At 27.3% G+C, this 12,465-nt stretch overlaps 1 protein-coding gene across 3 annotated transcripts; it reads right to left on the bottom strand.

Annotated features, from left to right (window-relative positions):
* Positions 1-3,363: 3,363 nt before the first annotated feature.
* Bma-sur-6 (serine/threonine protein phosphatase 2A, putative) lies at positions 3,364-9,144 on the bottom strand (the record flags this gene model as incomplete). 3 transcript variants are annotated; one of them, XM_043079768.1, is made up of 12 exons in its annotated part: positions 3,364-3,600; positions 3,692-3,773; positions 4,438-4,574; positions 4,670-4,794; positions 4,991-5,155; positions 5,267-5,336; positions 5,424-5,551; positions 5,804-5,908; positions 6,014-6,182; positions 6,566-6,663; positions 6,993-7,161; positions 9,106-9,144. In XM_043079768.1, the coding sequence occupies 12 exons, from the start codon at positions 9,142-9,144 to the stop codon at positions 3,364-3,366; spliced, it is 1,524 nt and encodes a 507-aa protein (XP_042935702.1). The 3 variants fall into 3 exon arrangements, with proteins under 3 accessions (XP_042935702.1, XP_042935703.1, XP_042935704.1); XM_043079769.1 differs by having other exon boundaries at positions 5,813-5,908; positions 7,008-7,161; XM_043079770.1 differs by lacking the exon at positions 9,106-9,144 and having other exon boundaries at positions 6,993-7,131.
* Between the last annotated feature and the right edge of the window lie 3,321 nt (positions 9,145-12,465).

Genomic DNA, 12,465 nt, shown 5'->3' with positions numbered 1-12,465 from the left:
TTCATTTCGCTATCCAAAAACATTTTCATTTCTCATTTTTTCTACTATTTCATTTATTTATTCCAGTGCACTACGCCCACGCTTTTCTCGACATCTACTAAATATGCAACAAAATATTTTGTAAAAATTTGGAAATAATTTTTTAAAACAATAGAATTCAAAGGAAAAAGAAAGGAAAAATAATATTTATTACAAATATTAATTAGTAATAAAATAAATTAATGATAAATTATTTTTAGCTATATTATAAATTAAATTTTTTCAACCTTTTTTGTTCAGCACTTATTCCGTTTTTTTTTTTTTTTTTTTTTTTTTTTCAAAGCAAAAAATATAATTGTTGTGATTGATGGATTAATGATAATAAAGCAAAATCATTGATGACTCATTCAGAATAGAATAATTGGAATGAAATGATTTGATAGCATCGAATGTTAGTTTATTTATTTTAAAAGCTTAATTGAGTTTATTCATATGATTCATTCGTTTCATTGGTTGATGGAATTGTAGTAAAATATTGATGAATGCTATGAGTGATTGATTAATTGAGTTAAAAAAAAAAAAAAAAAAATAGGACAAATAATCATATTGGTCCAAAATTTCTATTATTAAATTTTTATTTTTTGATTTAAGCATATATTTGAGTGATGAAAAATTTTTAAATTTATTCCTTCTTTTTTTTTTTTTCGTTTCATTTCTTATCAATGTATCAATAAAAGATCGATTAGTTTCGCTTATAATTTTACATTTAAAATTTGCATTCTAATTATCTATCAATAATATTGTTACAGCACTACTAAATATGATTATAATCAGAGAATGATAAATGAATGAAATGTATTTTTAAGATATTTTATCCCTCAATACATTATCATATGTTTTATAGAATAGATTTTTATTTCGTTATATTTGTCAATGATTAAATTGAAAATTTAGTTAAATTTAACCACTGGCATATATCTAAATGAATTAATTCAACTTTTGATAAACATAAAAATGTAACTTTGTGCAGAACACTTTAACTTAAATTTAAATCAAAAATATTTCGACCGTGTAAATCCTAAAATTTAGATTCTCTTCAATACGACCCTAAATCATACAATTGAAATAGTGGACTAGAAAAAAAAAACAAAACAAACAAACCCAATCACTTCACGGAATAAACAAATTATTCCAAATCAGTTTTTGGAGTTCAACCCTATAATGTAATCATAACAAGGCAATTTTCACAATTGAAATTGAAACCCCATGCAATATATTTCAATTTTTTTTTTTTTTGTAAAAAATTATTTCTCTTAAAACCAATATATCCCAATTCCTTTCAGAATTATGCTTTTTTTTTTTTTTTTTTTTTTTTCATAATAATACCCATGTCACATACCCAATTGCATAAATCAGTTTGTTGCTTAGCCTTTAAAGTACACATCCATTACTGAAGCATAGCACAGCATGTCACCAATCTTATCGACAACTCATAAACAAGAACAAAGCACAATAATCAGTATAACGTAATTTAAGATTTAACTCACTGAACAATGAGAAATTTATATTCCTGAACTATAATACTAAATATTATACTTCGTATTGAACTTTGAACGCAATTAATTGATTATAAATTCCATTGTCATCATTAGATACATTCCACTTCAATGGATGTATGCATTATCATCATTATTAATTGATGTATGCTCTAACTTTATCAGACATGAGAAATAAAAAAAAAAAAAAAAAAACAAACAAACAAACCATTTTTTTTGCGGGCAGACGCAATATAATGAATCAGATCAGATTTGTTTAATCAATACGTATGTTGCATGGAATTTTTTTTTTTTAAAAAAAAAAGGAAAAAAAAAAGTAAATGGAAGTCAGTAATAATTCAATAACAGAAGAAAAAAAAAAGTGAAAAGTCTGCACAAAAATTAAAAGGATAAAATGAAATCCGTATAACGCGAGTAAAATTAGAGATATTGTGTAAGAAAGGTGGAACAACAATAAAATTAAAAAAAAATATCCACGAATTGAACGTTTTGTCCATTAAAGAGAAAAATAACATCTGAACACGAAGTTCAAAATAGTTAAACGATAAAAATTCCAGAAATCTGAACTGTCGTTTGCAAATAAACTATTTCAATAATATATTAAGGAAATGTAATGTGTAAACAATTGCAAATGCAACTATTAGTATAGATTACCCATAATCCTAGGTTAGATCAAAGAGAAATCCTAATAAGTCTTTCATAATAAATAAATTTTCTCGTGTCTCTATCATAATATTTTAATTAGTAATATTGCATGAAAGGAGAAAAATGCCGAAAGCAATTTCAACAAAAGTGGAAAGAAAAAAATGAAAAGACAAGCACCTGAAAAAATGCTCAAAGTCACATCAATAATAATACATCAGCACATCATGAAATATTAAATATTTGTAATATTTTTATCATGAACCAACGCTAACGCATTACAATATACTCAGCAAGATGATTTTGCAAAATCAAGTTCAATTCGAGAATGCTAACAGAAATTAAAAAAATTTTCAACAAAATATAATAATGGAGTTCTACAGGAAAAAAGATTTAAAAGAATCTTTTCCCGTCATAAAAAAAAAAAAATTGATGTTTTCAAATTTTTTCAAAGAAATCAATTTCTGCCATGAAGACTGAACCATGAACGGAGACATTTTTCCAGATAAGAAATAACTTATCCATTGAAAGCAGTAAGATTATGTTTAACAGGAAATGAATAGACTATACAAAGTCAAGTGATCCTGCGAAAGAAGAGAAGGAATAAGCAACATGAATGGTGCATACTACTTATATGTAACTTCTAACCTATGCTAATATTTTTTTGCAACGATATGTTACTATGAATTATAAAGGTTGAGATACCAACATTCTTAAGAAATCAATTTTTAGATTTCAACACTTATAAGTGACATGAAAAGTAACAGAATATTCCATAGTGAACAATTTCCAGACACTAAATTGGAATCAGGACCTAAAAAGGCTGTAAACAGTTAATAGTAGCATCCCAACTAATAAAACAGTTAACAGTACTGCACAGATTTCTTAAAAATCAACAAACAAATGATGAAAGAAACAACTTTCTAAGTTATCCCTGAGAGATAACAGACTCAAAATTGCAAAAAAACTTTTTTTTTTTCTTTTTTTCTTTGACAAAGTTTATTTTCTTCTCCATTACCAATAAATAATTTTTTGGATACTAAAAATTCTGAATAAAATTCAGAGAAGTAGAACTGAATTCCCACATATCATCAAATGAATAGAATGGAGTAGTCAAAAAAAGAAAAAAATGTGAATATATTTTAAGTTTTCAGTGCACCGAGAAACAGTATAAATGAAAAGAATTCTATTTATCCTGAAAGATATAAAGTCGATTGGTTGCTGCCAGTGCGATGATATTTTGTTTAGGATGCCAAGCAGTATGTAAAATTTTCTTAGTAAAATCAAGACTATCTGCGTTCACATCATCATCTGCTTGCGTTTCCCCTGTTCCAGCAAGGACACGCTTCTTGTTCACACGGGCTGCACCTGCTGCTAGCACCCGACGAGTTGGTAAACGAATGTGAGATTTTTCAATGTGAGCCTAAAATTAAGTCAAGGAGTATAACAGCATAAAAGAAAAAATCTCGAAAAAAACGTTCATACTTTTGTCAAAGAAGGTAAGATTATCATACCTCGTAAGTTTTGGCAACACTTGCTTCAACACCTCTTTTGAATGATCGAAAGAAGTTATTATATGACCCCGTTAAGATGTGGCTGAAAAAACCAGTAAAATAGCAATTTTTAAACATCTGTTACAGATTGATGAGGAGAGCGAAAAAAAATGAAAGAAAAAATAAAGGAATGAATAAAACAATCAAATTAAATGAAAATTGGTCAAAAATGAAAACTTAATTTTAATTTTTCGACACACTTTTTATTTAATCATACCATCTTTCATTTTTAATTTTTTAATCACACCATTTTTTTTTTTTTTTTTTTTTTTCAAAGTTCTTGTACTTTTAATTCGATTTTAAAGAAGAGGAAAATTGACTGCTCTCAGTGATACTTTACATTAAGAAATACAAGAAATTCTAAGTATTTGAATATTATAGTTAAATTCTTGCCACATTTTTTTCGTCTAACGTTCTACTGATATTTATAAATATTAATCAAATTAAACTACTGTTTCACCCCTAGAAATCGATGCAAAATCTAGTAAATATTTGAAAGATTTTAATTAAGAAACTTAATCATTTATTACAGATGTGTTTTAAGGACTGAAAGTTGACGTTTCTATATCACTGAGTGTTCTGTAATTGAACTCATACGAAACTTTTACGAAATATGTCGAAGACATAAGGGTTTACCACATTCAGTTCATATTCCTAAACCGAAATAAATAACTGGAACACTCAGTAAATAAATTATAACAGCTCACTTGTCATCTCCGCTCCAGTCAACTTCGAATTTATCAAAAATAGAATCATTCTCATACAGCGTGCATAATTTTGAGCGTAAATAGTCATGAACAGGATAAGTTTCTACCGGCCCAGATTCCATATTTATATCCCAGACCTGTAAAGAGAAAAAGTTTCACATATTTAATAAAAGTTTAACAGAAAAACGTCCGCTGACTAATGCAGTTACTCGAAAAATAAACAAATACATACTTTAGCAGTTAAATAATCTCTTGTGAGCAAATATCTTCCGTTATGAGAAAATTTAACATCGGATACGGAAGCGATGATTTCCGAGAAGAATGAACGATTTGTCGGGTCTTCCGACTCTTCAAATACTGCAAATAAAGTAATCTGATTATAACATGGGGAACAAATTCGCAGTCTGTCATACGTGAAAATCAAGCATTTCCACCATCCTTCAATTTATACATCCTTTATCTTCGAAAGCTTAATTAGAATTAGCTGTAATGAAATATTACGGTTCTTCCCAAGAATATGCATTGAGTAAAAAACGAAAAAAGAATCACTTACATTTAGCATGAATATCGCAAAGTGCACGATCGCGCATATCACATAAGCGAATCGATCCTTTGGAAGAGCTATATACGAACCAATGACACTGAGTTGGATGAAATTCAGCGGCAGTGATTACTTCTGTCAACTCTTCCATGTTCACTGGCTTAATATCAACTATATCTGAAACGATCATTCGCTGTTACAAAAATCATCAGGAAAACATTTCTTCCTTTTTTGCTTCATTGTTGCATTTCAAACAAACATACAGAACATTTATATAATGAAACTAACTGAAGCTTTCATTAGTAATTTCAAGATGCCATATATTTATTCGCAAATCATCGGCTGATAAAAAAATTTCCTGAAAGAAATAAATGATTAAAAACGAAAGATCGAGGATCATAGAAAGGCAAAAAATTGAGATAAAAAAAAAAAAAAAACACTCCACCTGATCCGAATTAACACTAATCGAATTGACATGATAAGCGTGGGCATTGCCATAAACCCGTCGAGGAGACGCTTCAACTATTAATTCCATAGGCACTAATTTGGGCAACTTCAGCTGCCCGCTAAAGCCTAAAAATTATTACATAAGAAACTCTATTTGTCAGTAAAAGGCGAAAAGAATAACACTAAGTGCCAGAAAATTTTGAGTTAGAAATAGTATGATAGCCACTGCAAATACAATTGAATGGCAAAACTTTTAAGTATTATTTTATAAAGAATAGTAAAATAAAAAGAGAACTGAATTTTTCTGAGCATAAAGATTCAAGTTATCAACAATATTCTCAGAATAAAGCATTCGTTTTTTACAACCGGTATACTCACTTCGTTTACCTGTGGTTGTGCCATCGGCATTTCTTGTTAGGTTCCAACCACCGTCAGCAACTTTCTTTTCTCTTTCAGAAATTTTCCATAACTTGATCGTCTTATCTGCAAATGTAAATAAAATATAAGAAAAAATAAAACATAAAAACAGCTGAATTTTCGTCGGAACTCACTAAAGATGTCTTCTTTATTCATCAAATGATTTCATACCATTAGTAGATAGAATAAAGTTAGCAGCATTTTTCCTTTTCAACCATTTAATTTGATTAATTTTTTCCTCTATTTCGAGAGATTTCAAATAGTCAAATTCCGGTTCATGTGACTGGAAAGTCGAGTAGACGTTGTAGTCAGTTGAACGCTGACCATTTATAAATTTTCCCTATAAAAATGCGTAAATATAATCAAATGTATCAATCATTTAATTCATGTCAATAGAAATTCCAAGTTCATTACTAATAAAAGTGTGTAGAAATTCAGTCTCCTGTCAGGGATGTAATGGATTTTTTATTAGTCATTTATTAGCTCTTCAAGAGGTGATTCATGAATTCCGAACTAAAGAATTTCAGTGCAAACCGCCGTACCAGACCAATCTATTTTTCAGCACCTTCTATTGAAAAAAACAATGAATCAGCACCTTCTGTTTAAAGTCTTGAAGTTCCCATAATATCTAACCGCTGCCACTTCCAGACCGCAGATTTTGTAAAAAATAAAAATTTCCATTACTGAAAATAATACAAACAAAATGCAACAATTAAAACTTACACTTTGGTCACGCTGAAATATCACAACTCGTCCTCCCTTGTCGCCTGTTGCTAGAAATTCACCATCGTGGGAAAATTCAACACAGGATATAATATCCGCTAAAATGGATTGACTACTTAGAACAGTCACCTTTAGCACAGAAAATGAAAAAAATCATAGGAAACTCAAAAGCTTGACCATTTTCGACAAAAGTTTCAGGGGGAAGCGTGAAAAAACTTTGTCTCAAAATCATTAAAAAAAAAAAAAAAAACGAAAGCATAAATTAAAAGCACCGAAAATGATTACAAAAGCGTCACAAAAAAGAAAAAAGCGACAGATGAAAATGAATGTTCAAGCATAAATTCGACTTCACGACACTATATGTTCCCAAGATGACATGTGTGGAAACGATGTCATGGAAAGCCGATCACACGCTATAAGATCTCACCGTCGCTTGTAATACCTCCATCAGGCTCGATATTCCCTTTAACTTGAGAGAAATGCCAGTGGATCCCATCACCATCTGAGGTATCATCATTTTCTGTAATATCCATTGAGGTACATGCCTGGTGGTCATCCACATCCATGTTCCCTCTCCAAGTCTTTTTTTCAACAATCTGGAAATGAATAACTTAGTATAAGATCTATTTAATAAGATAAATCACCATTCAAATAATTTGACTGAATTTGTCTTTGCAAAAAAAAGAGAAAGAAAGACCAGCCCCAGTTTCCCCCGTATAAAAAATAATATATAGAACAAATTTCTGTTAACTTTCAGATTATTTCTCAAACAGACCATTGAATTAGTGCATGAATTTCTATGAAAATTGCGAAAATTGCATTTTCAGGCTCATATTTTTCAGAATTATCCAGAGATCACTACGGAGTCCTTTTAGTACTCCATGGACAAGCAGAGATTTTTTTTTAAACTTTCCATAACTCAATTTGTGTAAATTGAGGTCTTATCTATAAAAAAAAAACCAGACGTAACTAAGCTTTTCACACGAAGATATTTCTTAAAAAGATTTATCAAACAAATGTTATCACCATTGAAAAAAAAAAAATTTTCTTCTTGAAAACATTAACAAAGCGATGCAATTATTTATCAGCAATAAAATTACTCTTTATAAAATTCGGATGTATAACAATACATGAACTAATATCATCGACAGTAATTGACACTATATTAGATGATTGGAAAGTAAAAGAGAAAAAAGGAAGTAGAAGACAAAAAGGGGAAATTAAGGCAGCCATAGTTGCAATAATAAGCCTTTCAATAACTAAAATGGAAATATTAAGTGCAAAAAAAGATCACCTTACATATCAATTTACGTTATGCAAAAATACATTTTTGAAAAAATTGATGAAAAATTACACCCAAATACAAACATCGTTATAATTGCATAAATGCATTCGATATCTCAATTTTTGTCAAAAAATTTCCTCGAAAAATCCTAAAAGAAACTCACTGACACCTCGGTACCACGGGAAGTATCTTAATGCCTCAAGAAATACATTCAAACATTTCAAAAATTCACAACCACAACTACGAATGAACTGCCCCTCCCTCCTACGGTCAACGACTGATTGCGACCACATAGTAACAAAATTCATCATTTTGATTTAGACGCGTCACCCCTCTATGCAACACTTCAGGTCTCAGTTGATTTATTGATTCTATTTGCTGGTTTTTAAATCGTTTTTTTCACGACGTATTTTTTTTTACATCGTTATAAATTATTTTATTCAGTTGTTCACAGGTATGAATTAAATTTGCATGAAAATCAATAGTTCATTTAAATTTTCGCTCAAATTTAATTCTTTTATATATATTTAATTTTTCAATAAAATATGTGCTTTCACTCATATTAATTTATTTTTTAGCTGAAACATTTTTCAAAGCACAAATTGAAAATATGTGAAGGCAATGCAAGAAATGAGATAATTTATTGTTATTGTTTTATTAAATTGATCATTGGATAATTATCAATCAATCTGCCTCTCTCTCTCTCTCCCCCTCTCTCTCTATTCATCAATTTCAGAATTGTCATTGTCTTATTAAACTAATTTATTATTGGATACTTATCACTCAGAATACTTCTCTCTCTCTCTCTTTCTTTCTCTCTCCCTCTCTCTCCTTCCCCTATCAACCCTTAAATGATCTATTATATCAGAATAGAAAGTTTTAACAACCAGAATTGGCTATCTATAATTTTGATCAATTCAGACTTATTCTTTATTACTGTCATAACCAATTGATATCAGTAAAAAAAAACAAAACAAAAAAAAAATGTCTCTATGTTTATTTTGAAATAAATAATCATAGCGGCACTTTTTTTACTTAAATAATAAATATGCTTAGGTAAATGTATTATATTGTATTAAACCTAGGTAAAACATACTTAATTTAAGTTATATATATTACAGCATACCTAACATATATATATATATGTATACCATTAAATTTTATTGAAATTTAATGAAAAAGTTGAAAAAAAAAATTAGTAGCAAAAATTATTTAATTTTGCAACTAATAAAAAATGTGCATAAAATATGCTAACCCTATTGATTCGCCTCAAAATTGCTGGTCCTATCTTCATTCACATTCGTTTGTTTCGATCTGAGTTCAATTCCAATTGCGTTAATTTAATCTAAATTTAAATTTGTACAAAAATTTGTATATCTAAAAAAATCGAAATACATCTTTTTTCATAAACATTTCAGAAATATTTATCAAATTTGTGCACTTGTTTATTAATCTTTTAATTACTAAAATTATAATATTTTAAAAAGACAAAAAAAAAAAAAAAAAAATGAAATTAATTTTATATTTATGTGTTACTTAACTTTTTCGAATGATTTTAAATTTTTTAAATTTTCATATAGATTTCTAGCAATGACTAATTGTTTAAATATTTTAGATACAAATTTACCTCTTTGAAATCATATCTAATAAAAAGAAAGAAAAATTAAAATCTTATCATTTTTTACTACCAGAGAAATGTGTAGTCTTAGGCTCATTTCAAATGATTATTCAAAATTCAAAAAAATTCCTTTTTTTTTTTTATAAACCAGTATAAATTTTTTGAATTTTTCTATTCAAAATATTGATTAAATCAATTATAAAATTAATTCATTCCTATTTTTTAAAATTTTAGAACAAAAATTTCAAGTAGTCTTTATTAACTGAAATATAAATTTTACAAAGGCATATGGAAAAAAAGAACAAAAGATGAAATGAAGGAATTATTTGAATGCCGCGAGAAGGAAACTAAAAAGTGTTGCAAATAAGCAAGCATTTTGCTGGATCGATCGTTAGTTAATGACCAATGAGATGACCAATGGAATGACCAATGGGATGACCATTGATTGGTAAGCTTGTGAGGTACGCTGCTTATTCTACATTCCCTTTTAAAGTTGTATTTCTCCCTCGCACTAATATGTCATTTTGTGTGTCACATCAAAATGAGTGGTAATCATTCTAGTTATTATACTGAAGTGGAAACTTGTTGATTATTATCTTATCATCATCTTATCAGTTATGCTTCATGCTCAACTTTTTTTTTACATTAATAAATGATAAATGATAGTTTTATGTTAAATTTTTATATTATATCTTTTTCTGAATTCTAACTGCTTAATGTAATAATTATCATATATACATACATGTTGTTGAATAAATTAATTTGCATATCAGTAGTGATATCTTTCATTCTTAAAATAAGTTAAATGATGGTAATTTAGGTTTCTTTTTTTCTTTTTTTTTTTTAATTTTTAAAGTTAATTTTTTTAATTAAATATGAAATAAATTAGAATTATTGTAATTTTGCTAAAGCAACAGAAACCAGCAGAAAAAATATTGGAAAAATTACTGCGTTACTCAACTAATTTTCTACTATAAAATGTATCATTGTTAGATGCTACGCTAAAAATGCTACTTGAACACGTCAAACTCACGTTAACATACGTATTATTCAAGCATCAATAATTTATTAAATGGCGTATTTAATATCGGAAGCAAATAGGAAAAGAATCAAATCGATTAGTGAAATCAAACAAATGCGCCCATTAAAAACTTCAAAAGAACTTCACACTGTTTTTTTTTTTTTTTTTTTCGAATGAGTAAACTCAAAATTATGGTTACTAAGAAGGAATTTAAAACATACGATATTACGTTGCTAAAGTATTTCGAAAAAAAAAAGCCAAATTAATCAAATATAGAATTTTAAATTTTGATTCAAAAAATATTTTTAAATTAAATCTAAAATTAAATTCTCAAAATCTAAAAGGTTTCATTTTTACTTTGGATGATTATAGAATTTTCTCGAAAAAGCATTCAACTTTTCATTCTAAATTTGATCATTTAATGCATTTGATTCTTTATTGAATTATATTTCATTAAATCCATGAAAACATTTGAAAATAAATAATTCAATAATTGTATTACTTACTGATTAGCAATGAGATATCTCGAAGTGTGAATTTATCACCAAAAACACTGAACTTATAATAATAAATAAAATAATTGAATGAAAACAGCATGGTGATATTGCACAAGTGACGATAATAGTAAAGTCTTAAATGTAATCCGGTTGCAATCAGGTATCCGGAAATGTTTATTTGATAAGAATGGAAAAGATAATTTGATAGGAATGAAAAAGATAATTTGTAATGAAAATACGAAGATTTTCTCTTCAACTAACTGAAAAGCTGTTGAATTTTTCGCAGTTCGAAAAAATGCATTTCCGGAATTTTAATAATTCCTGAAAATAATGATGTTTTAAAAATTATATTCTCAAAAGAATTTCCTGAAGATCAAATCAACGCTATCACTAGGTATTTTTAAATAGAAACTCTTATGGAACAAATATTATTCCGAATCCAGTTGAGTTATTTTGAGCTAAAAGTTAAATACTATATAAAATACAAAAAAACGAAACCTAAATTTTCCTATCAAAATTTTTTTTTTTAAGTGACATTTAACATTTAGCGTAATTCGATTTAAGTGGATTCGGAATAGTACTTGTTGTGAAGTTCAAATGATTTTGTCAATAGCGCTGATTTCACTTTTAATAAATCCTTTTTAAAACATTTCTATCAGGTGCTAAAATTCCGGAAATACAATTTTTAGAAATATACGGAAATTTCCATTGGTTCAATAACTTTTGAAATCGCAAGATTAATCGATGCTCATGTGAAATACAATAAAAAAAACACATCGAAAAAGCAATTATTAAAACATAACAGTTTCATAGGTCAAAGGTTAGGAATATTATCAGTGAAAAGTTAAAGAAATTTAATAGAAAAATAATTTCAACATTTTAGTTTTTTTCAAATTTCTTTTTGCTGCCTTATTTTAATTCCAATATATATATATTTTTTTTCAAAATAAAGGAAAAAATTTGTTCAAACATTTGATAATCACAAATTTAAGGCTTCAAAAAGATGCTTAATATTTTATAAAAAACTATCACTTTAATTAATCGTTATGTTATGTAAATACTCCATGCTTGTATAAATTAGTTAATTAATTAATTAATTAATTAATTAATTTAGTTGTTTTGAAATATGTAAAAATATCTTATGATAAATGATAGAATAATTTTGATTTTTTCATAAAATATTTTCTATCATTATTTACGCTTATATTCAATGATAATTTGAGAATTTTACATTCAAATTGAATAATTTAAAAAAAAAAAAAAAAAAAAAAGTGAAATATGCATGAAAATGAAAAATGGAATTTTTTTTTTTTATCGCTTCATTCGATTTGCTTACAGATTAGTAATTTAAAAGTTTAGCTAATCAAAAATGTTTCTTAAAACTTTCAAAAAATAAAAATTTGCTATTAAATTTTTATCATTTATAATGTACGATAATAACTGAATAATTTTCCATTTAAATGTAATAATTAAGTGAAA

The sequence above is a fragment of the Brugia malayi genome (genome assembly GCF_000002995.4).
Source record: "Brugia malayi strain FR3 genome assembly, contig: Bm_v4_Chr3_scaffold_001, whole genome shotgun sequence".
NCBI classification, from domain to species: Eukaryota; Metazoa; Nematoda; class Chromadorea; order Rhabditida; family Onchocercidae; genus Brugia; species Brugia malayi.
Note: the sequence above shows the minus strand (reverse complement) of the source record. Positions and strands in the feature narration are given on the sequence as shown.